The following is a 24,648-nucleotide window of genomic DNA, read 5'->3' as shown; positions in this document are numbered from 1 at the left end:
GTCAATCAGCTGCTATCATGTAGTCATCAAATCTACTTGATTGCAGAGATGTCCCATTCTGCACGTTGTGCTGTCAGCCTGAGTTTGTCCCTTCTGGGCACTTCATTCTGGGTTTGAATGATCAGGAATGCTCTTTAAGGGAGCTTGAATTGCACTAGAGGCACCACTACCTCCAATATGCCCCTGACATCTCATCAAGCTCTCTTTAAATTAGGTTCTGAAGTGTCCTTCAGCAAAGAACAATGTTTGTTAAAATTATTTACTCAGAGTTGTGTGTGATTTTGATTATTATTATTTTATAGAGCCATTATTTCTTAAAACCCACATTAAGAATTGTTTAACAGCATGTAGAGAACTTCTTTAACTCAGAACTTCATAATGTCCACACAAACATTTCTTTGAGAATGGCTGACCCCCATTTTGGGGTGAGCTTTAATGTGCAAGGTGCCATGCAGTTACATTAGGAAGTAATTTTCCTAAGTTATAATGATACGCAGGTCCTTATCATACCTTAGTAAGGAAATGATGGAAGCCTGAACTTTCCATTAGTTACATTTGATTCTGGTCTTCTCTGATTTTTCTCTTCCTGACTCAACCCCCCCCCCCTTCCTCTTCTTCTTCCTTGTTCTTATCCAGGGCCCCCTCTTTCCCTTCTTTCACTTCCCTCCTCCTTGTTATAATAAGTGCCCTGGTTGTTTGGATTCCCTTGTATGCATCCAGCCACTGCTTTTCCCCACATTACTCTGCACTGGTTGCCTATGTGTTTTATTACAGTAGTTACTATCACTGGCAGACTTTCCTCAGTCATTACTTAAAATCACTGAAAATTCACCTTATATACCAGTGCTAGTCTAATTCAATAGCATTCTGAAGGCAGTTTCTTCCCTCTAATGTGCTTTGCACAATGTTTGCTACTAATTATGTGTACTTATAACCATCTGGAATGATTTCACTCTGTATTTGCTTGCTCTATTTGCTGCAGTCTCAGCTGTACTCCTTAATCTAAGCACTGTTTCCTGCCCTGGCTGTAGTGGCTCAGTAGTGCATCTATTAAACCATTTGAGGAGATTAAAACACTTTGGAGGATTAAAAAGCATATTTAAAATGGTAATTACCTATCAATTCTTCAACAGTCCTCTCTTCCCACATGTTTTGATCCCCCGTTTTATACTCTTCAAAATGGAGAGTAGTTTAAGCATATGGAAGCAGTAGAAGCACAGATGGATTTTTTAAAATCAGCGAGTAAACCCCATATTTTAAGAGAATCCTGCACGCTAAATTTCAGTACATACTTCCGTCTCAATGACATTTGACTATATGGCATCTGAAAAAACGCACGTTTTTTTTTTTTTTTTTTTTTTACATTTACAAAGAATTTCACATTTGTTGTTTCTTTTTTATTCTCATACTAACATAGTGAAGAGGTAGACGTAATTATAGATGGAGGCATGGAGGTTTAGAAATGTCACAGAACAGATATGTCCATGGTGACAGCTTGTAAATGGGATACCCAGGACTAAAATATATGTCTTATGAATTCTATTTCATGTTTTTCTCTTTTTTTCTTGCTAACACTCTATCAATTAAAAAGCGAAGTCTTGGTTTCGAGAATGGTATTAGAACACTTCCCCCCTTGTTCTTGCCTAATCAGCCAAGTTCAGGTGCATACTGCATGAGCAGATGGAAACGCAATTAAGACAGATGTGATGACAGTTCATTCACAGACTCTAATGCTTTAAAACCCCAGTGCTAGGCTAAAAGCACACATCGCAGCAGGCAGACCACAAGAGGAGTCAAACGTGGGAACAGATTTGTACAGGCTGTAGATCTTTCCAAATTGTGAAAATGAAATGGCGTTTAGCAGTTTCAAAATTCTACATCTATTCTTAACTTCCGTATGTAGTGAATAATTTTTTTATTATTGAACTTAATTAGAAGGAAATAAAGGTGAATGGAGAATCATTGATCATTTATACTAAAAGCCCAGCATAAGACGAGTCAGAACAATAGAGTAAGAAAAGCTTTGGGCTTCGGGGCATGAGTTATTGTACCTGTGTTATGTGAAGAGCCTAGATTAGTGCTGAGTGCAGGCATTCAGTATAACTTCCCTCAGGAAAACCCTTTGACATCAGGTATTATTTTTAATGTTAAAAAATGCTAAGTAGGTCTTCTACTTAGGATATATTGTAATCCCTGAGAACAGGGGTATCATCATGAGCATCCTCATGGGTCAGATTTAGAAAAGCTGAAGTCACATTAGGGTTATGCTCTCAATCTTATTATTTGGGAGATAGTTTCAAGAAGGTGAAGAAGAGCACAGGAACCATGGTCAGAAAAAGATCTCAGTTCACTTTTGCCTCTTATAAGCTATGTGGCATTGTGCAAGTCTCTGGACCTCTCTGAGTGTCAGTTTAACTTACTTGTATGTTAAGTAAGATCACTACATCTTGCTATCAACCTCATGGATTTTAAAAGAAGCTTATATAAGATAATACCTGAAAGTTTGACTGTTTTTGATGATTCTATGTATCTTCTGTAACATCTGAGGTCTAACGCCTGCCAGTGATTAATAAGCATAGAGAGACCAACCCTAAGATACTGTAGAGTGCATTAGTAAATAGAAATTCTAAAATGATTAAAATCTATTCATTTCTTCCACTCATATTGCAATGCTTTTAATGTGCATAATGCTCTCCTAGGAATAGCACTGACATGCAGGTTCCTAAGCTACATAACCTGGGATTGTAACCAGGATTCTGACTTATTATTAAGTACCCCAGGTAATTCTGCAGGTAATTGGAAGTCCCCCAAATGAGATATCTTGCCTAAGCCCTTCATCCAGGATGCTTTCTTGCCAGGTGGATAATAAGTGACTTGGGAGCAAGAACCAAAATTTATAATTAATTGATTTCTGCAGATTCATAAAGTGTCGGGCACCAGACTGATTTTTTCAAATGAGTAAAAAAAGGTGCTTTTTGTATATTCTAACTTTAGTACCGGAGATTTGTTATTTACCTGTTTGCACTGCCTATTTTAAAAGTTAAAATCCAGATTTTGAATTGGGGTGAGAAACAAGGGTGACCAAATGAGGCAACAATTGAGAGTTCTCTTCCAGTAGCTGTTCTCTCTGCTCTAGAAAGATACTTCGCTTTTATCTGAGCAAGAAATGACACCTAGAATAAGGATTCCCCAGCCCCTTTTGCTGCTGCCTGGGGCTATGTACCTGAGTTCTGGCCACTGTTCTTGTAAACAGAAGAGACATTGGCACCTTCCAGGTTGTATCTATAGAGGAGGAAACATTTACTCTTCTTTTCTTTACCTGTCCCTTGATGATCAAAGGTGGATATAGAGGTGAGGACATCATGGACCAAGCAGGCAAGGGCAACACCAGAGAAATGGCAACACATCAAGTGAGAAAGAGTCTGGTCTTTAACAACTTTGAGAGTCACAACACTTTGATTTTTGTGTCAGAAAGTCAGAAAGAAACTTCTGTCTTATTTAAGATCCTGCTATTCTGGGTCTGTACCACACAGAGCTAACCACAGTTTTGTGTAACTAATAAAAGCATCAAATAAGCACCCAGGATTAGAAAAATACAATGCTCTAATGTGAAATGGGCAGACTTAATTATTTCACTCGCAAAATGGGTGTTCTAGCACTTCTCTCATAAAGCTATTAGAAGAACCATAAAAGATAAATATACATGCAAATTGTGTGATGAAATGTCTGTACTTTGCAAATGAGCAGTCTTATACTTGTTTTTATGACTAATGAGTAATTTACAAATCACTATTTATAACTATAAGCCATTGGCTTTATGATTAAGATACTATGCTAAAGTTGGTAGAGTAACTTAGAAAATAATCTACCTCCAACTCTAGGCTATACTTGAGACTTTAGTGAACTCCAGGCCAAAGGCCTTTAAGTGGAAAACATGAGCTGACTCTGCATTTGACATCAAAGTCCTCTTGAGCTTGTTGGGATCTATACTGCAAGCCAAGCAGTGGCTATGTTGAGTTTCAAGGCTCTTACAAAATACCGAGGGCATGTCTGTAAAAGTGGCTATTAGAAAGGTTATGTGAACGGCTGATTTATTATTCATGAAGAGTATACAGTGCAAGGTTTATGTTAAAGGCTGTTTGAATTGTATTTCCATCATCATGAAAAATAGCTCTGTCACAGTACTGCAGTCAGTAAGATTTATGGGTGTGCTTTTACCATATTTGAGAGGCCTGCTTAGTAACGACATTGGAGTAGCATATGAAGGTAGCCATGTATTAGTGAGATAATTTGTTATATTTAAAATCACTCAAGGTGGGCTGGTGGAGTTAAAAGAATGAAAAATATTTATAAGTGACATGAACTAGAGAGATTATATTTAGCTGTGAGCACAAAACCTGAAGCGCTATGGGGCACTTCTGGGGCAAGTTCTTACATTTGCTTTCAGCCATGCTTCTCAAACTTGAGTGAGCAGCAGAATTCCCTGAAAGGCTTATTAAATACAAGCAGCCAGGCCCCACTGTCAGAGATTCTGGCTCGGTAAGTTTGGGTCAGTTTTGGGCCTAACAATTTGTATTTCTAATAAGTACCCAAGTGATGTGGCTGCTTTATTCCAGAAGACATATGTTGAGGCCCAATGGCTTGTAGAGACTCCCTGTGAGCTTAAGATATTCACTTAGTCTAAGTGTCCTCACCTTACTGTTACATGGATTTCATCATTATGATGATAGTTCAAGTCTTTGATGAGTTCATGCATTTTAAGTTCGATTATAGTACTTTTCATTCACCTGAGAGATTTTTGGTTCTAGTTTAAAGGAACTAAAAGAAGGTAATGGTGGGAATAAATGGTGATGAAAGCATATTTGAATTGGGGTGGTGAACACAGTAAAATATACAGAAGATGTATTATGGAATTGTACACCTAAAATCTATATAATTATTTTAACCAATGTTATCACAATAAATTCAATAAAAAATAAAAGTCACCCTTGTGAAGATATTTAACAATAAAAAGGAGGGGCTAAATATTAGCATGTGTGTGTGTGTCTGTAAAACACGTCTTAACCAGAGAGGTTTGTGCCATGAAACAGAGATAAAGGTAGATCTGAATATTTGTCTGTGTCTGAAAGGTGAGTAGGAAGGATGGGTCATGTGTAAGGGAGCTGATGGTATGTGCTTTTGCATGTGTTCTTCATGGAGAAAGCTGGAGGACTTCCTTATGTGCATTTATGATAAAAAGGATAACTAGAAAAGGTTGAAAATAATTTGATTTTAATATCAAAATGCTTCAAATATTCAATAAAGGAAATAATATTTACTTACCATACATATTCTCTCTTTCTAGGACCACACTTTTAGAAGCAGGAGTCAAAATTTTAAATGATACAATTAAAATGCACTCCAAATACTAATGTAAATATAAGTTAAAATAGAAAATGTTTGCTCACATGAATGACAGCTGCAATAAAGTAAAATACTTTTAAAAACATATTGGAATTTTAGTGAGCAGATTTTTTGAAAATTTCAGAAAGACCAAAGAAGGTGATCATAATCAATTGTATAACTGTTCCTTTTTAAAAATATGTACATTTGTATAAACATAGCAATTTGAAAAAATATGTATCCTCTTTATTTAGTGTGCTTATTTATTGCTTTTATTTTACTTTAGCTAATACCAAAATGGGTATAGCTTGATTTGGAATCTCTGTTGTACAGTCCATTATTTCAATGAATCTTAAAATTTTAACTATTAATCTGCTACTTTAGGAACTTTCAAAGGGTTCTTTGTGGTGTAAAGCTACTATGAAAATTAAGGTCATTTTATTATAAAATTATAAAAATATTTTATTAATATTTATTTATTAAATATACTGATGTTATTTTTTAAGAATACATATTTTACATGAAAAATTTGATATACCTGGTTTAAGCAGTGAATACACCAATTATTTCAGTCTATTGTTGTAGATTGTGCATTCAGATACTGTTTTGTTTTTAATAAGGTAGAATATGTTTGTTTTTTTGCTTTAATATATTTTATATTTTTAAAGTAGTTTTAAGTTCACAGGAAAATTGAAAGTATAGATAGCCACATATCCTGTATTCCCACACACCTGCAGTCTCCTCAGCTGTCAACATCTCTCACAAGAATGATGTATTTGTTACAATAAATGAACCAACTTTGACACACCCTTATCACCCAAAGTCCATACCCTGCAGTAGGGAGTACTCATGGTGTTGTACATTCTACGGACTTTGACAAATGTATAACAGACATCCATCATTATAAAGCTATTTTCTCTTGGGAACTAGTTTTTATACCCCTACAAATTCTGTATCTGCCTATTCATCTCTCCCTCTCTCTGACCCCTAGCAAACAATGATCCCTTTACTCTCTTCTTAATTTCACTTTTTTCCCAGATATAATATAGTTGGAATCTTACAGTGTTTAGCCTTTTCAGATTAATTTTTATGCTTAGTAATTGTGTTTAAGTTTACCCCATGTCTTTTCATGGCTTCATAGCTCATTTCTCTTTAGTACTGAATAGGATTCCATTGACTCGATATACCACAGCTTGTTCCTTCATTTGCCTGCTGAAGGTCACCTTGGTTGCTCCCAAGTTTTAGCAATTTGACTAAAGCTGATATAGGGATCCTTGTGCAGGTCCTCTGTGGATATGCATTTTTAACTCCTTTGGGAAAATCTCAAGGGGTTAGATTTCTGAATCATAGGGTAAATATATACAGTTTTGTAAAAAAGTGCCAAACTGTTTTCCAAAGAGGCTGTACCATTTTGTAGTCTCACTAGCAGTGAAGGTTTCCCATTGTTCCTTGTCTTCCATAGAATTCAGTGTTGTCAGCAATTTGAATTTTTTGCCATTCTAATAGATGTGTAGTGGTATCTCATTACTGTTTTAATTTGCACTCCCTAATAACATATAATGTGGAAGCAATAATATATGTTAATGTGTTTTTGTACCCACCATACAAGGTTCCAGCAATGAATGAATAAATGAGTAGTAAAATAAATCAGATCTAAACTAGGACTCTGGTTTTAATAGTAAATGTTCTGACACAGAGGCCAAAACTGAGATGACAAGAGGTAACTTTGCCATGAAATTCCTTGGCATCATCATATGAGCAGCTGCCTCCTCCACTGCATTCAGAATGCACTCTGGGCACAGATGTTTTCTCCGAGATCAAATTAATCATTCACATACCAAAAATAATACTGACATAATTTCCTTTGAAAGGGGATAGTCTGTATAGAACTAGCAGTCCTTATTCTTCTCACAGCATGGCCTATCACTTGGAGTACAATTGCTGTAGCAAGATTATTAAATTTCAAATCAGCAGAAAAATGATACTGGAAGAGCACTCAATATTTAAGGTACGTGAGCAAACTTGTGCTTAAGAAAAAGGTAGTAGTAGATGCATTTGACCCTAAATAAAGTACATTTTGATTTTAGCATCAAATTTACTTCAGAATTCTCTATTTAATAATAATCACTGAGCAGTTATCTCTACTTGGTGCCAGCAGCTTTAACCAAGTTCATGTATGGTTTGAGCAGATATCCCTAAGAAACTATCTAATCAGTGCTCACATTTTAGTACAGCTCTATTTGTTCTATTATGTCAGGTAGAACCCAGATGAAGTATAACATCCTAGCAAAGTGAATGATATTAATTATACTGAACTGTTTACTAAGAACCAGCATTTAGCTCAGTGCAGATTAGGCCTAACTGCTACAGACACTGAGAATACAGATTCTATTTTATTTTTGCATGTACCTATAAAATAGGCATAGCTACTTATATTTGAAAGTAAAGCAACACTTCCCATTGCCGGTATTGCCACCAAAGTACCTATAATAAAGCACTTGTACTTTTTATCTGTAAATATTTTTCTTTCTTATTCCAGCCATAATTTGAATTTATTTATTTATTTTTTGGGGTTGGAGGGAATTGATTCCATATGGAATTGTGTAACAAATTCAAGCTAGGCTCATATGAAGAAAACTTGGTCTTATTTCCACTTTAACAAGATACATCCAATTATTAGTGGAATCATGTTTATGGTAATACTAAAACAAATCTTTATTCTATTAATTTCCTAATCAATTCAATGTCTAGAACCATAGATAGGGTTAACTGTGTAAGCTTCGAGCACAAAAGCAAAAGGTTAGCCTATCTTCGTGCCACAGCTCACGGGAATTTCCCAGTGATCTTGGAAGGAAAAAAGAAACCTGAAGTACTATATAATCATCTTCCTTTGAAATTTATAACAGCTAAACTTTATTGTCCGGCTTGAATTATAACATCAGCTCTTTACTAATGCTACTTTAAAAGGGGATTACAACAGTTGATATTAGGCAAACTTCAGTGAAATCATAAATAATAAACTAGGACCAAATTTAATCTTATAAGTAAGCATTGAACACCAGTAGTCATCATGTATAAAATGGTGACTATCTAGCAAAGATTGAACAAAAAACAATTTTAAAGTTAACAGCATTAACCTTAAATCACATAGCTTTGGTGCATCTTATGCAATTGTACCACTTGCATGTGAATGTGAGATGTGTTCTAACAACTTTTTATCCTGAGCTGGGTGAAATGGTAAAAAAAAAAAAAAAAAAAAAAAAAAGAATTTAATTTTCCCACAAAGTTGAAGAAAGAGGAAGATGTTTCTTTTTTTTTTTTTTTAGTCACTCAAGTGTGTGCCCAGGAAGAAAATGGCTGCATTGGACTTGAAATTCTCAGCAAAATTGCAAACAGAAGATGACAGGTATTCAAGTCTTAACTGGGCAGGTCAGGAGAAAAATTTCCTAAGGAACAATTTCAAGTGAATTAACTGATCTTTCCTAATAATTTCACAATATATTTACTTTGCCTAGTTACTGCTCTAGGGAAAAAGTTATTTTATAAATCATCATTAATTGTGTTCCCTGGTGGGTTTAAATTGACTGGTGAAAATACATGTATCTGGAATTTAAAATTGAAAGACCAGTTCATGTTTATGTTCATTTTGGTTATCATTCATTTGTTACGCAGTAGAAATCCAGGACTTGTATTTATTTCACTATTTTTTTTAAAGCAGAGGAGAATTAGTAAGAAACGATATAGTATGTTGGAGAAGAACATGGGTTCTGGCGGTGACTAGGCCTGGGTGGTCCCAACTCTGTCACTCCATATTTGCTTGAACACAGGCAGGTTAAATGGCATCATTAAGCCTCAAGTCTGTCATTTCTAAAATGCTGGGAGGACTTAATGAAATAATGTAAAGCACTTTGTAAAATAGCTGGCACAGAATAAGTATTTAAAAATGCTAGTTTAAAGACAGACGGACATTCAGCAGCCCGTGTTTTGTTTTCCAGTTTTATTCGGGGATAACCGACAGATAACATTGTCCAAGTTTAAGGTGTGCAGCATGTTGACTTGATATATTTGTATATTGCAGTATGATTGCCAACATTGTCTTACTAACACCTTTATCACATCCTAAAATTACCTTTTTTTGTGGTGAGAACATTTAAGATCTACTCTCTTAGCAACTTTGAACTATTTAATACATTATTGGTATTTAATACAGTGTTAAGTATCATCACAATGCTGTACATTAGATCCCCAGAACTTCTAACTGGAGGTTTATACTCTTGGGTGAATATTCTTTCATTTCCCTACCTCCCACTCCCTAATAATCTCCTTTGTACTCTGTTTCTAGAACTTCAGCTTTTTAGATTCCAAATATGAGAGAAAGCACACAGTTTTTGTCTTTCTCTTTCTGACTTATTTTTCTTTAGCATAATGACTTCAGTGTCCACCCATGTTGCTGCCAATATCAGGATTTCCTTATTTCTTATGGCTGAATAGTATTCTTATTTAATGCCTTTTTTAACCATTTATCTTTTCATAGGTACTTAAGTTGTTTCCATGTATTGACTAGTGTGAATATGGGAATGCAGGTAGCTTTTCAGTATCCTGTTTCACCCTGACTGGTGTGGCTCAATAGTTTGGGTTTTGTCCTGCAACCTGAAATTGCTGGTTCGATATCCGGTCAGGGCACATGCCTGGGTTGCAGGCCAGGTATCCAGGTGGGGGCATACAAGAAACAACCCCTCTATATTTCTCTTGTACATGAATGTTTTTCTCCCTCTTTTTCTCCCTCTCTCCCCCGCTCTCTAAAAATAAGTAAATAAATTCCTTTTAAAAGTTTAATATCTCATTTTTATTTCCTTTGGATAAACACCCAGCAGTGAGATTGCTGAGTCATAGGGTGCTCTATTTCTTCTATCCTGAGGAGCTGTCTTTCTGTCTTCCATAGTGGCTACACCAATTTGCATTCCCACAAACATTGTTCTAGGGTTCCTTTTCCTCCACATCCTCCCCAACACTGGTTACCTCTTGTCTTTCGGTAACAGACGTTCTAACAGGTGTGAAGTGATATCTCACTGTGGTTTTGCTTTTCATTTCCCCAGTAATTGTAATTTCAAGCACTTTTTCATGTAACCATTGGCCTGTAAAATACTGCCTAAACTGCTATTCAAATTGATATGCTAGGAAAATGTTAGATATATTTCTGAATTTGAAATTCAATTTTTTTCTTCCTTATCTTTGTAAAGAATTAATCTGATGATGTGGTTTTCATTTTAACAACTCAATGCCATGCCTTCAATGCCGTGTGGCTAACCTAACACTATTTCACCAGAATCTTATGCATGATTAATTGAACATCTAAATTTCTGGTGCATATACCCTCCTTTCCCTTGTCATGTCCTATTACTTGACTGACTCCTTCACCCTCCAAACGACATCTCAGTGTCACTCCCTGAGCAGACACCTCTCCAGAGTCCTTGAGTATTCCCGTCAGTGGTTCAAAGCTTTGCATTTACATTAGGATAGAGAAAGGTGGCTGATTCCCTTCAGACTTTTCTCCATTACCAATTTGAAACTATTTTGTAAACAGTTTATCTCTCTCCACTTTGAAATTCTACTTTTTCTTCTACGTGGTTTTGAATTAATAAAAAAGCCCATATACATGTTTTTCATCTTCCCTAGTTTCTTGACAGATAAGCTTTTCTAAATGAAAGGAAAAAAAAATTCTTTTTATTGACCTCTTTACCTCTTATTTTAAAAGAAAAACTTTGAAATAACAATCTTTATATTTAAGGAGTCATTGATTTTAAAGTAGATTGTCTAATTTAACAACTTTTGGAGAGTTGAGGAAACCATAAATACTGCATAAAAAGTGCCTACTACTATAGACGGTATCCTGATTTCATAAACATTAAACAGTGAAAAAGAAATGTTGCATCTAAAAATTGATGAAATAAACATTCATGGTTTAAATCTAAGTTTTGTACCATATTCCCTTCCTGAGTGGCTCTCAATAAAAGACCCGGAAGCAGATTGTAAAATATCTTAACATTTACCAGTATTTTTGCTGGAATGCATTTACATTTCATATTACCCCCAAATTCAGTTGTTTTTCTTAATACAGCATGTAAGATTTTCAATTGCAAAATGACTTATTTCAAAAAGCATGCCCATTTTCCAGGCAGTTTAAAACACATTTAAGTTGAAACAAATGTGGATGTCAAGCAGTCATGTATAGTGGCTTTTGCACATCAGTTTTAAGAACTTCTAAAGTTGGTGATGCTTTTCATAGTGAGGCAGCAATGGCTGGTTTTATTTAAATGCCATTGCAAGTGTTTTGACTTTAGGTTCACATTTAATTGCACTTTAAAGGCATTGGCTCATGTTCTCAGCTGTATAGGAGCAGTGCTATATTTTATTTAAATCCAGAAAATAATGTGAAAAAATACATTTGCATAATTTGACAATCCTAAGTGGTCCTAGGTTCTGACTTGCACCATGAAAACGTGTTGAGATCTCCTCATTTCACCTTGCAATTAAGTACAGTGACTTACAATCTCTCATTTAATTGTCACAATAATTCTATTCCTGTCTTATAATTATGGATACCTCCTCCTACTTGGTTCCTGTGTATTATCTGAGCTTTATTCCCCAGACTTTCTCTTTATTCTGCATGCAATTCTCACAATATAAATTTGTATTTTGCTTGTTTTATCCATTATTGGTTTCTGTTACTTGCAAATACAAATCACAATTAAAATCTAATTTTACCTTAAAGTACTATGTAAAATTACTCACAGTAATTTTAAAAATTTTCAAATTTTCATATAGCGAGATTATAGAGATATGCCAGGTTTGTATATCTTTCTCCTTTATAGTCCAAAATGTTTTTTTGGATTTGAGACACCATGTGAAACATACTGAAAATAGGATGTTTTAAGTTCACAAGCAAAAATAAGAACTAGATTAAGTAGATATATTATGTATTTAAGAAAGATTTTCTGTTCTACCAGATTTGAGTTTGAGTTTTATCATATCAAGATTGGGAAATAATAAATGCCAGTTTAGGCAGGGCTGAGACATATACAAACTGGGTTCCCAGGAAAGTTGGAGGGGCATTTATTTTAACCTACCTCAAATTTGTACAGCATTCAATTGGGAGGAATTATCTAAGTAGGTGTTAAGCAAGATCTTCCTTCCATTAAGAAAAGGCAGAATACATAGATGTGTTCTCTGCCCACAACCTGATAAGCTATGTCATTAGTATTAGATAAAAACTTGGTTACTTGGATGCCCTTTGCTTCTCTGAATCTTAAGAGGCTGAAGGAATGATGTGATTATAGGGTAGACGGAAATATTTAAGCATGGCCTCAAGAGAGTAGAAGGGCTTGTTGTGAGAATAATGTAATTGAAAAACTCAGTATACTAACTTCGGACATGGCCATATAAAGGAAAGAATAGCAGAACACAACATCAACAGAATTTAGTATTTCTTTATATATAAGGTCTGTCCAGAAAAATTCCAACCATTCTTAATAGAACAAGAACAGTTTGCACAACATTGATGTCACCTGGCAGTCAAGGAGAATGAACTGGAATGCACATGCATGAATTATGATGACTTCACTGTACTAGTCAGTGGGAGCGGTAGACATCATTGAGTGAGCATGTGTACTGTGTGGCTGCCACATTCAAAATGGCTGAGCAAATAGAGCAACAAATCTTAATCAAATTTTGCATTAAGCTTAAACATTCCTAAGTGAAAACTATTTGGATGACTCAGAAGGCTGCAGCTACGGGCAACTGGTGATTGGCAGCTTCATCTCCACAATGTGCCCGCTTATGCATCATGACTCAAGCAGGGTTTTTTTTGAAACATCACCCAGATGACTCAGCCCCCTACAGCTCATATTCGGTGCCCTGCAAATTCCAGCTTTTTCCAAAACCAAAATCACCTCTGAAAGGGAAGAGATTTCAGACTGTCAATGAGATTCAGGAAAATACAACAAGGCAGTTGCTGGTGACTGGGAGAACTGTGTGAGGTCTCAAGGTGCCTACCTTGAAGGGGACCAACGCATTATTGTCCTATGTACAATGATTCTTGTATTTTGTATCTTGTTCAATAAATGTCTCTATTTTCCTTATTACATCCTGGATACTTGCTGGACAGATGTTGTATACTCAGATATTTGTTCATTTGTTTTTTTTTTTTCTTCTATGTTAGGTTTATTCTCAGATAACTTCTGATTTAGTGATGAATCTCAGCACCTTTTTCTCACTAATTCTCAAAAAAAAAAAAATACTTGTGTTTGAATCTTATCAGTAATGCTTTTGTTATATTACCATATCTGGACCAAGATTCTGATCAGCTAGGCTTGAGTCTTCTTTTCCCTTGATATAGTGGGTAAAGTTCGTATCACAAAAGCCACCTGAAATTAGCATGGAAAATATTTATCATAAAAAATCAAAATTATGGTTATTAGAAGAAGAGACGGTGAAAGGGTGATAGACAGAATGAACAGACATTTTAACATCTGATGACTTTAAATCTACTTTTACTTATATCCCCTCAAGTGAGGCATAATCAGAAATTGGATCCTGGCATTTTGAGTATAATTACATTTTAGATCTTATAAAAATATTGTTAAATTTTATATAGATGAGATTCTTTACATAAAAAGTAGATGAAATGACATAGGTCTGATTACAAAACTGTAAAACCTATGTTTTTAATGCCTAAATGTTATCAAGCCATAATTCTTCTAAAATTAAAGAAGCATAGTCAGTAATCATGAGTGGAGAGGTTATATCAATGCATTGTCTGGGAATCTGTGCCAGCCATATTTCTGAAGAACATCCCATCAAAGAAAATCTCAGTATGGACCTTGACATGTCTCCCTTGTGTCCCATAATTGGCCCCATTGTGGGTGATTATAATTAACTATTCCCAGTTCTGGATATGTTTCAAAATAGTGAAATCCTGTAATTCTTAAGCTCTAGAAATGACGTTTAGCTTAATGGAAACATATTGCTTTACACAGTTGCCCAGAATTACCAACTGCCAAAGCATACTCTGGACACACAATATAATCACTGCTTATTTTTGGACGTTATCCATGTTGAGGAGTGGCAGCTTTCCCAGTGCCAGTAAAATGCATTGTCCAAGTCTATTGTAAACATTTCCAGTGAAATAATGTTTTATTCATTGCTTTATCTGTGACCTAAGAATTGAATAGAATGAACAAAAGACAAAAAGGAAATAAAAAAAAAGTTTTAAGTGAAGATGGAAATTTTAAGTATTATAGACTACATTTACCAATTTTAAATAGATTAACTTTATTATCATTTCTAATAAAATTAATCAAGCATGGATGCTTTTTGTTGATACACAAATCTTTTTACCAGATATGCTTCATTCAATTTTTACTATTTATTTTTATTTAAATTTAATTTTTAGATATTTTAACTTCTTATTTCACAATAGTTTTCGCATAAAAGAGAGCATGGCAAATTAATACAGAATGTTCTTATGCACCTTTACCTAAAACCTCTAACGTAACATCATAGAGAGTGATATCACAATTATTGAGCCAATATATTAACATTAACACAATACAATTAAACAAACTGTAGAACTTATTTGAATTTCAACAATATTCCACTAAAAAATATAACCATAAAAGATTAAAAATATAAGTTAATATCAAATATATAGAGACCTATCTCTATGTACAAAATAAAAATACAATAGGGAAAAATGGACCATTTTATTTAAAAATATTTAAGATTGCATATGTCAAAATATCATAGACATGAAAAAAAAAGAAAACTAGAGAATTTTTAAACCTAAAATCTGAGAAACACTGTAGATTTAAAACACCATCATGGTACACTATTATTATAGTTTACAAGATTTTTAAATATAGAAATAATGTATATTATTAAAGTCTTTAAAAGCCTTAATCTTGTGCTTGTATGATGTGTACAAATATTTGCAAAAAAGACATTACTTGAGTGAATCAAAATAACTCCTCATATGTGTAAAACATAATATGGTATTGAAATTCTAAATGAGTGTTCTAGAATTTCATCTCATAGCTAAAGAGGAAAAACTAGACAAATACATCTTTGAAGCTCTACTTCCTCTTTGCATTATAGAAAAATAAAATAGGAAATGATGTTCAGAATCCTGTGAGAATTGTGAGTGAAGAACTCTTAAATTTGGTGCATCCATTTATTCAGTTATTTAGTCACTCTGCATAAATTTTCTTCTGTTTGCTCATGGTGCTCATCAAATTGACTCTCTTAGAGTCATTATGCAGATGCACTTTACTATTACTCTATTTGCTCCTGTAGAGGCATTATGAAGTCAAAATCCTGTGAGTTTTACAATTTTTCTGTTCTCCTTTATCCACCTCTCTAAAAGGAGCCTGGGTACTCAGATACTGGGGCAAGGACTAATAGCCTGAGGGTAATGAGACAGATATCATTCAATAACTCTAAGTGTTTAGATTCAGATGGCTAAGAACCTGTGGCTTTCATGTCAGAAGCAACAAACATTTACCTAAGAATCTAGGTAAATTATGAGAAGTTCAAAGGTTAACTGATCAGTCTGTTTTCAGACACAGCAGAGTGACCATGCTTATGAGGCCTGGAAGACAAAATAGCTTCTGAGCATCAAGAAGCCCCTTGAAAGCAAATAACTGGTTTCAGGAATATATGAAGACTCTAAAGCTCCCTCTTTGAAGATAATGCAGACGCTGATGGGTCTGTGGCTATATGATAGTATGGGCCAAGGTGACCAGCTTCCAGGTGAAAGTAGAAATAAATGCTTGCTATTAATAGGGATGCTTTCGGAAATTAGTATCAATTGCAGTTTTAAAACTAAAATTATAAAATGCTTTAATAAAATAAGATATAAAAATATAAAACCGAAGTTAAATATAAAGTTCTATCTTTTTTAATGAATATGTTAATGCTACTACATCAAACATTTCACTGAACAAAAGTAACAGTCTTTTACATTACAGATTCTACTCAGTTTATCTAAATTCATTATATTTCATATCGTCAAGGACTTGTTCATGAACAAAACATAGAGAAATACAATGCTACTGACATATTTATAGGGATTTTTAATATTTTATCACCTCTTAATAATAAAACGATGTTTCTTTCCTCAGAATAAAAGCTTGAAAAACAAGCTCTTGTCAGGAAACAAGCTGTGTGGCATCCATGCCGAAGAGGTGAGTACATTTATTCTTCTAGCCTCAATTGGATAGAAACAATATTAGTGCCAGTTTTTGTTTTTGTTTTAAACCTACACATTTGGTCATTTTTCCCCTTCTAACATAAATGCAAACATTGGGATAAGTAAAGAAAGCTTTTAGATATTTTTGGATGTTTCAAAAATAGTGAATCATGCATTTCTTAGAGGAAACACGTTATTCTGCTTAATCCAGGTTTAACTAAAATCAATTTCTTGTACTCCTGATTACCCAAGTCTATTTTTACTTTATGATCCCTGATTTAATGTTGTAGAAATGTGGCTCCCAGTGAGTAATTCTTAGTGATAGTATTGAGAGAGTAGTGGTAGTGCCAATAGTAAGTGAATTTTTATATCTCCAGGAGAGGAGACTTGAGTCACTGGATGAATGGGTCTCTCCAAGAAGTACACACAAAGATGGGATTAGTTGTGTAAGAATTTGTTAATGGAAACACCCGTGAATAATAAGGAACAGGCATGAGAGTCTTTATACCAAGATGCAGATTTGATGCCTATGACGAAAGAAGGAAGGAAACAGTTTGAGTAACAAGAACATTGACGTAAACAGGTTGAAAGTCGACCCCTTTCCCTTCACAGTCTAGATATAAGGCACAGAGATGACAGAATACCTCTATCATTTCCTAAATATGCAGCTAACTTTTGTTTCTGAAAACCTCTTCCTGCTATTATCACCTGCTAGCAAGAGAGACAGGAAGGAGTACCTGCTGACTCATAGGTGCTGCTTTTTAGTAGTACAAGTAGGAAGCAGTGGCACCTATTTCTCTGGATCCTGTTTGCCAGAACTGGGTCAACTGCCTAGCCAAGTTGAAGGGAAATGGAAAGTGTGATTAATTTGATAGTCGTGTTCCCATCCAGAATTTTGCATTTCTCTTATTAAAGAAAATGAGAACACTCCTTGATGGTCATGTAATAGTATTATTAGAAACACTAAAGTTAAAGTCTAAAATGAATGTAATAAGCCATTTTATAACATCTTTTCAATAATATTGTATATGAAATGAATATACATTTTCAATTCCTGGGAATTATAGGTTGATGTGACACAAGATGAAAAATCAAACTGAATGGGTTGTAGTATTTATTTCATTGTACTTTCCAATTTGGATACAGATCACCTCTTATACTGTTTGTATTTTCTAAGTATCTATAAATATTACATATATAGCATGCAATTTCTTAATATTACTTACTGAAGGGTAAGCAAGTAGAACAGTTTTGAATAAGAAATACATGGATCGAAGCTATGTTGTGAGATGGTTGGCATGTCCCTATGGTCCCCATAACATTCATGTACATGAAAGAGAGATGATCCTAGAAGGTTTCTGTAGCATTTGGAAACAAGCAATAACAGCCTGGGCCTACTTATATTTCTCAGCCCTTTACTTTCAAATGACTCATATATCTTCTTGATCTCAATTCCTTGAAGAATATATTATTCTGCATTCTTATTTATGATTTACTAGATACTTTAATATCATTACATAATGTTAAAATTTTAAGTTACGCATTTACCCTATCTCTATTTATGGATCAAATTTAGAGTTTAAATTGGGTGATGAGGAAGGCATATATTTTTTGTCATAATAATTTGTCTTCAATATAAGTGGAAAATGTTATTGTTACTTACACCACCATCACCACCAAAACAAAAGAGAAATGGCCGCTATTGGCTTAGGAGTTAAAAGGAGATTGTTTTCTAGATCAGTGATGCTAATATTTGCTATTCATAGATGCATAAAATATACAAATCCCACTGGCAACTAATGAATTGCCATTATTTTATTTTGCCAATGAAAATATTTAAAATGATAAAATATGCTGCAAATATCATGTACCATCATATCGTTATCACTATTATTTCATGAAAGAAATGGTATTTGAATATGAAATTTTAGGGAAGAAAAATATCAGACTAAATGATAGTCTTTAAATGGAAAAATAAATCTAGCTAAAATGTTCTATCACAGATGACATCTTCTGTTTTCCTTACCTCCTTTATCTTCTTTTTATTATAATTATAATCATCATCATCACTATCATAATTATTACAAAGTTTATTTCTGCTGTGGACTTGTGAAAACTTGATGACTCACAGAGACCAACATTTAGAATTACATGTAAGATCATTGACATATTTAAAAGAAAAATTACTAAAATCCAAAATATAGTAATATCTCAATTGTTTGAAAAGTACCCCTCTGAAAAAGTTAACTTTTTGAAATGATGCCAACAAAATAAAAGGAGACAGTGTCAATTGGGTTTCAAATCAATGTACATTTTAAAATAGTGATGCACTCAATTGAAATGTATTTATTCTTACTTATCATATTCTTATTACATATTTAGATAGTATTTTGCTTTTTAACTCACTGAAAATTAGAAGAGTCAAATACACAGAGAAGTGATGAGCAACTGTAATAAAAATTTCTAAAAAATTATTTTTAAAAGTTATAACTAAGCTCAGGAAACCTAGAAGTTCATGTCACTTTGTGCAGAAAAAATAAGACATTTAGGTTTTTATCATAGTTCTGGGGATGAATTACTGCATAATACAAAATTGATATTTTAATAATAAATCTGTTATGAAGAAAAGTTTAAATTATATTCTGTGAGTTCAGTATAAGTATGCAGTAATAAATGAGTACCCAAAATGGTTTAAATGAATACCCAAAGTGGTTTAAATGAGTTCTTTCATACACTTAAAATATAGAGCATCAGTTATGTGGAAGAATAAAACTGAAGTTGATCAAATCATGCACACCATATGGAGTGGTAGTCTCTCAGTCCCCATTGATTATTGGTTAATGTTAGTTTCAGAAAAAAAATGAATGTATGTTTTCTTAAGAGACTGTTTTGGCTGTAAATGAGTCCTGGACAGCAAATTGCAACAGCTGGGACACCAGTCTAATCAACTGTGCTTTTGAAATTGAAAAGGATAACAGAAATAGTCCTTTACTGAAATCAGTAGCACAAAATTAAGGATAGCCATGAAAACCAGGAGATGTCTTGGAAATAAAGTTCATATAACAAGAGAGAGATGCCGTGTTGGAAATATCATTATCTTGGGTCACTTGGGCATCTTTGTGTGAGGAAGAGCAGAGCTGTAGTAAGTGCAGATCCTGAAGTGAAGTATAAATTCATGGCACTGAGGGCTCAGGTGTGAGTTTCCTTCTTAAGAGCCAGTACCAATCATATACACATAACGATGGGTCTTTGTCTTCCTATGCATATATCATGCATTTTACTTTCACTAACCACAGCAAGAAAAAGATGCTGTTTTTATGAAAATGAAACCTTACTAGGTTGTAAGAAACCACAAATCCTTGCTGCTTCTGGGTACAGAATTTAATTGCATAATTCTGAATTGTTAATATGTCAAATTTTTCCTCCCTTCTTCCTTTGTTTTCTATCTAGTTCTCTCTTCTCCTCTCTCTCCCTCTTTCCCCTTCCCCTTTTTCTCTTTCTCTTTGTTCCTCCATCCCTCTCTCTCATCATCCCTTCCCCTCTCTCCTTCTCTCCTTGTCTCCTACCTTTTTTTCCCATTTCTTTCTATTTCTTTTTTTTTTTTTTTGTTCTCCCTTATGAGTTTCCTGAGTCAAAAAATCAGAAAATGCAGGTGGCTCATAGTAAAGATGTCTGTGAAAAAATGTTTCTAATATTAGAACCTTATAGTAGTGTATCATTTACAACACTTGCAATTTTCTGCACTAATTGGTGGCACTTTCAACACTGGATAATGACTTGGAAATTATAGCACCATTATAACACAGTCTCCCACTTTGCAAACCCTAATACCTTGCATGGATGGAAATGTTCTGAATATAATAGGAAACAATCACTGTACACTTGCATGTGGCTTAGTTGAAGTCTCGTATGCATTCGATGTACGCCTGGAAAGCTATAACATTTCAAATATAAGAGTAGACTTTATTTATTAAAGAAGACTTCTTATAAACAGAGTTTACTAGAATATAATAGTACGATGAAGATTGTGTGTTTATTATGTACTGTGGCCAACTACTTTTAAAATAGAATTTTATTAAGATATAATTTCCATACAGTATATTCTATTTAAGTATACATTTTTAATGGGTTGGATCAATGTGTTTATTCAAGAAATGTAACATTTCCATTACCACAAAGTTTCCTTTTGCTATTTTATAATCTCGACCATCAATCCCCAGCCCATGTCAACTACTAACCTGAATGCTATCCCTATTCTTTTGTTTCTATTTGTGTAAGATATTATATAAATGGCATTAAAAATATATAGTTTCTAGTGACTGGGTTCTTCACATGGTTTAATGCATTTGAAATCCATCTACATTGTTGTATGCTTCAGTACTTAATTCTTCCTTAAAAAATTGCTCAACAGTATTCTAGTATTCAATTTTATGGATATACCATAATTTGTTTACTATTCACCAGTCAATGGACATGCAGTCTTTTTCAGCATTTGGTTACTGTAAAAAAATATATATTCTATACATTTATGTGTACATTATATTTTCTCAGGTAAATAACTACAAAAAATTGCTCTGTAGTGCAGTATGTGTATCTTTAACTTCACAATATTTTGCCAAGTTGTTTCTCAAAGTGACTGAACTATTTCATATTCTCACTCAACTATTTTTTCAAATATCATTTTTTCATGTGAGTTTGATAATCTATTAGTTTGTGTTCTATTTTTTCTACTGAAGAATCAGAACCAATAATCTTACATGTAGAGAGGCAAATGACTGAGGTTTTTTACATTAGAATGTTTGAAATTGGGTTTGCCTTAGAAAAATGGCAAGTATGATCATCTACAGTGGTTTACTAGAACACATGCCAATGTGGCAGCCGAACATGTCTGCCGACAGAGATTTCTGTTACAAGCACGTTTACATTTGTAATGGTCTTCTTGAAAAACTCATTCTTCTAAAAGGCAGGTACCCTTCACCTCAGCATCTCAGCACACTGTTTCCTCACCTCCTGTTACATGCACTTGCTGTCTTCTCCTTGAACATATGTCAAATACAAATTTGGTTGTCAATTTAAACATCCATATTTAATCCTCCTTTAATAAATAATTGAAATAAGCAGTGAAAACGGAGGCACACCATTGCAGAGATATATTTAACATCTAAAGCTAGGGTTGGCCAGCCGGGTTTTTGGCTCATTTGGTTGGGTGTTGTCCCACAAATTGAAAGGTCACCAGCTTGAGTCCTGGTTGGTGCACATGCCTGGGTTGTGGTTGGTACCCAGGGGCACGTAGAGAAGGCAATAAATCAATGCTTCTTGTCCTCTCGTTTTCCCTCTCTTACCCTCTCTCTAAAACTCAAAAATAAAATATTAAAATTAGTGTTGGCCATGCCTAGGTGACTCAAATTCTCTGGATGAGGGGAGGAAGAGTAAGCCACTTTCTTTAAATGTTACCTTATAAAAGTATGTTTGTTTTTGTTTGTTTTGTTTGTTTATTTTTGAAGCAGGCTTCAGTTTTCTCTTGTTGCCTAGAATAGCTGGATGCCCTGCTCCCAAAGTGCCAAAGTGGAGATTAAGCTTTTCTGTTTCATTTCCAGACTTGTTGGACTTTTTTGCTTGGCTGTAAAGTTAATTTTTGTGAAGTTTGAAAGCATTTTAATCATCAGGTTTTAAAATGTAAATGAAATTAAGGCACTAACCCATGTTTCTGTGCTTACAGTCAAAAAAAATCCAAGCCCAGCTGAAGGAGCTTCGTTATGGGAAGAAGGATTTATTATTTAAGGTGAGCCTCTTTCTTCCTTCTCTCTCCAACTTTTTAGCCCAGTTTGTAAATTATTTAAAATATGATTTAGCTCAAATTTCCAGATGTGCACACAAATTAGAGTTGCATCTGACTGCATTTAAGACACTCCCATTTGCTTACCTACTTAATTAACAGAGATAAATGCAGATATGGTTTCCTGGGTACATTCTTAGTCAAAGGCAGGCATCATTGCAAAGTATTTAAAGTCCCTTTGTAACTTTCAATTACTTTAATTCAGCATTGAGAAATATTGTCTTTTGGAATATTTATATTAAGGAGAGCATATATTAAGTTTACAGATGTCTACTGGTAACTTACATCAGTCTGTTATTAAGGGTTTTTATATTTAATTATTGTTGTTTGATTTTGGTTTTTGATACCTTTTGTTCTTTACAAGACTATTTAGTCAAGATCATTGCAGAAGTAGACATCTACCACCATTGTGGGTGTGATAGTAAATAATAGCCTTGCCCCAAAGACATCCAACTAGTAACCTCTGGGACCTGGTAACCTTACCTTCTACGGCAAAGGGAACTTGGCAAATGTGATTAAGTTAAGAATTTTGAAACAGGGAACTTATTGCAAATTATCCAGGTGGTTCCTGAATATAATCACACAAGTCCTTTAAGAGTGAGACAAAAAGGCCTAAATAAGGAAAAAGTTATCAATGAGCCATGGACATGGACAGCAGATCTGAATTGACTGGGGAGTGGGTGAGGGGGCAGTGGAGAACAATGAAGGGAAAATTGGGACCACTGTAATAAAACAGCAATACAAAAAAATAAAGAATATTAAAAAAGGTATGTGATCACAGAAGCTGGGGGAGGAAAGACAATATGAAGGATTTCCACCTATAGCCTCCAGAAAGAATCAGCCCTGCCAACACATTAATTTTAATCTCATACAATTCATTTTAGATATCTGACTTCCATAGCTGTAAGAGAATAAATTTGTGTTGTTTTAAGCCATGTTATTTATGGTAGTTTGTTATAGCAGCAAGAAGAACTACTAAAGATAATTTATTTTTATCGCCTCTGAGCATGAGAAATAGGAGCCAGATGCTTTTAATTGTAATGCTTATAGTATAGTTGCATAGCCAAATGCAGTAGAATAATAGTGTATTAGGCCCTTAGTTGTAGAAATAATAATTTGTTTAAATAAATAATAAGTACAAATCATTTTGTGTGCAATATTGCTTGTTAAAAGTGTTTTCACAACAGTGAGCAGCTCAATCTACAAATGTCAAGTTGAAAGGGGGATAATTCCTCATATTATTTAATAGTTGGAAAATCCTGTACATTTTTTCAATGAAAATAATAAGAAATGGCTTCTCTCTCTTTTTTAGCACCTTCTCTTTTGGCATAGAGTCATGAAAGGTTATTTGCTTTTATGTCAACCATATTTATTAAATACTCATTCTATGCAAGGCACATGATTCTGCTTGCTCTTCCATAAATATGCTCCTTGCCATTCCTCTGACCTCATTTGTAACAGAACATTTCCCAGAACAGCAAAAACACTGTTAATTAATTCTCATTAATGCTTACCAATCCATACTTTTCAACATTGCTCATTTTATGTAATAAATATATAAGGCAAAATATGAAACACAAGATATTTGCTTAAATTTAATCTTCCAGACTGAGAATCCTGATCTCCAGATATCTCAACTCCTACATTCTACTTGGCCTTCGTTTTTTGCAGTCATCAACAATAAATAATTGAAATAGAAAAAAAGTATGTGTGTCTTCATCCCCAAAGATATTTCTAGTTTTTGGTGAATTAGTTTAAGTTTGTATCAGGAATGTAATAGAAAAAATTAAAGTTTCCTAAAGCTGGTAAAATATAACTCTTAGGCTGACAGATTTATGTAAAAATAAAACATTATACAAGACTTTTATATTTTTTCAATTTTATTTCTCAAATTGAAGAGTTATAAAAAGGGAAATTGGGAGAAGAGAATGAGGAGATCTAACAATTTTCAGTTATTTACTTTTTTGTAATATGCCAGTTGTTGAATATAGATGAGTAATTTATCAATTTCATAAATTACCAAAATGGAAATTTGTTGAAAATCTTTTGGACTTGAAAGTGAGACGTTATATATAAGCTTTAATGTTTCACGTCACTTTAGGAGGAGCACTTGTGTATGAAACCAGGATAATTATGTATGACCAGACCATGAAATTGCAAAAATTAGAAAGTTCTCAGTTTATAC

General features: G+C 34.0%; 1 protein-coding gene across 1 annotated transcript in view; it reads left to right on the top strand.

Annotated features, from left to right (window-relative positions):
- LUZP2 (leucine zipper protein 2) overlaps positions 1-24,648 on the top strand; it is a 377,697-nt gene that overhangs the window by 269,278 nt on the left and 83,771 nt on the right. The window contains exons 6-7 of the mRNA XM_090267616.1: positions 16,560-16,622; positions 22,347-22,409. Coding sequence (XP_090123742.1) covers positions 16,560-16,622; positions 22,347-22,409 — 126 coding nt within the window. The remainder of the gene's footprint in view (positions 1-16,559; positions 16,623-22,346; positions 22,410-24,648) is intronic.

Source organism: Furipterus horrens, unplaced genomic scaffold (genome assembly GCF_987537825.1).
Source record: "Furipterus horrens unplaced genomic scaffold, mFurHor1.1.pri manual_scaffold_2, whole genome shotgun sequence".
Lineage (NCBI taxonomy): Eukaryota > Metazoa > Chordata > Mammalia > Chiroptera > Furipteridae > Furipterus > Furipterus horrens.
This window is presented reverse-complemented; position numbering and strand designations above follow the sequence as displayed.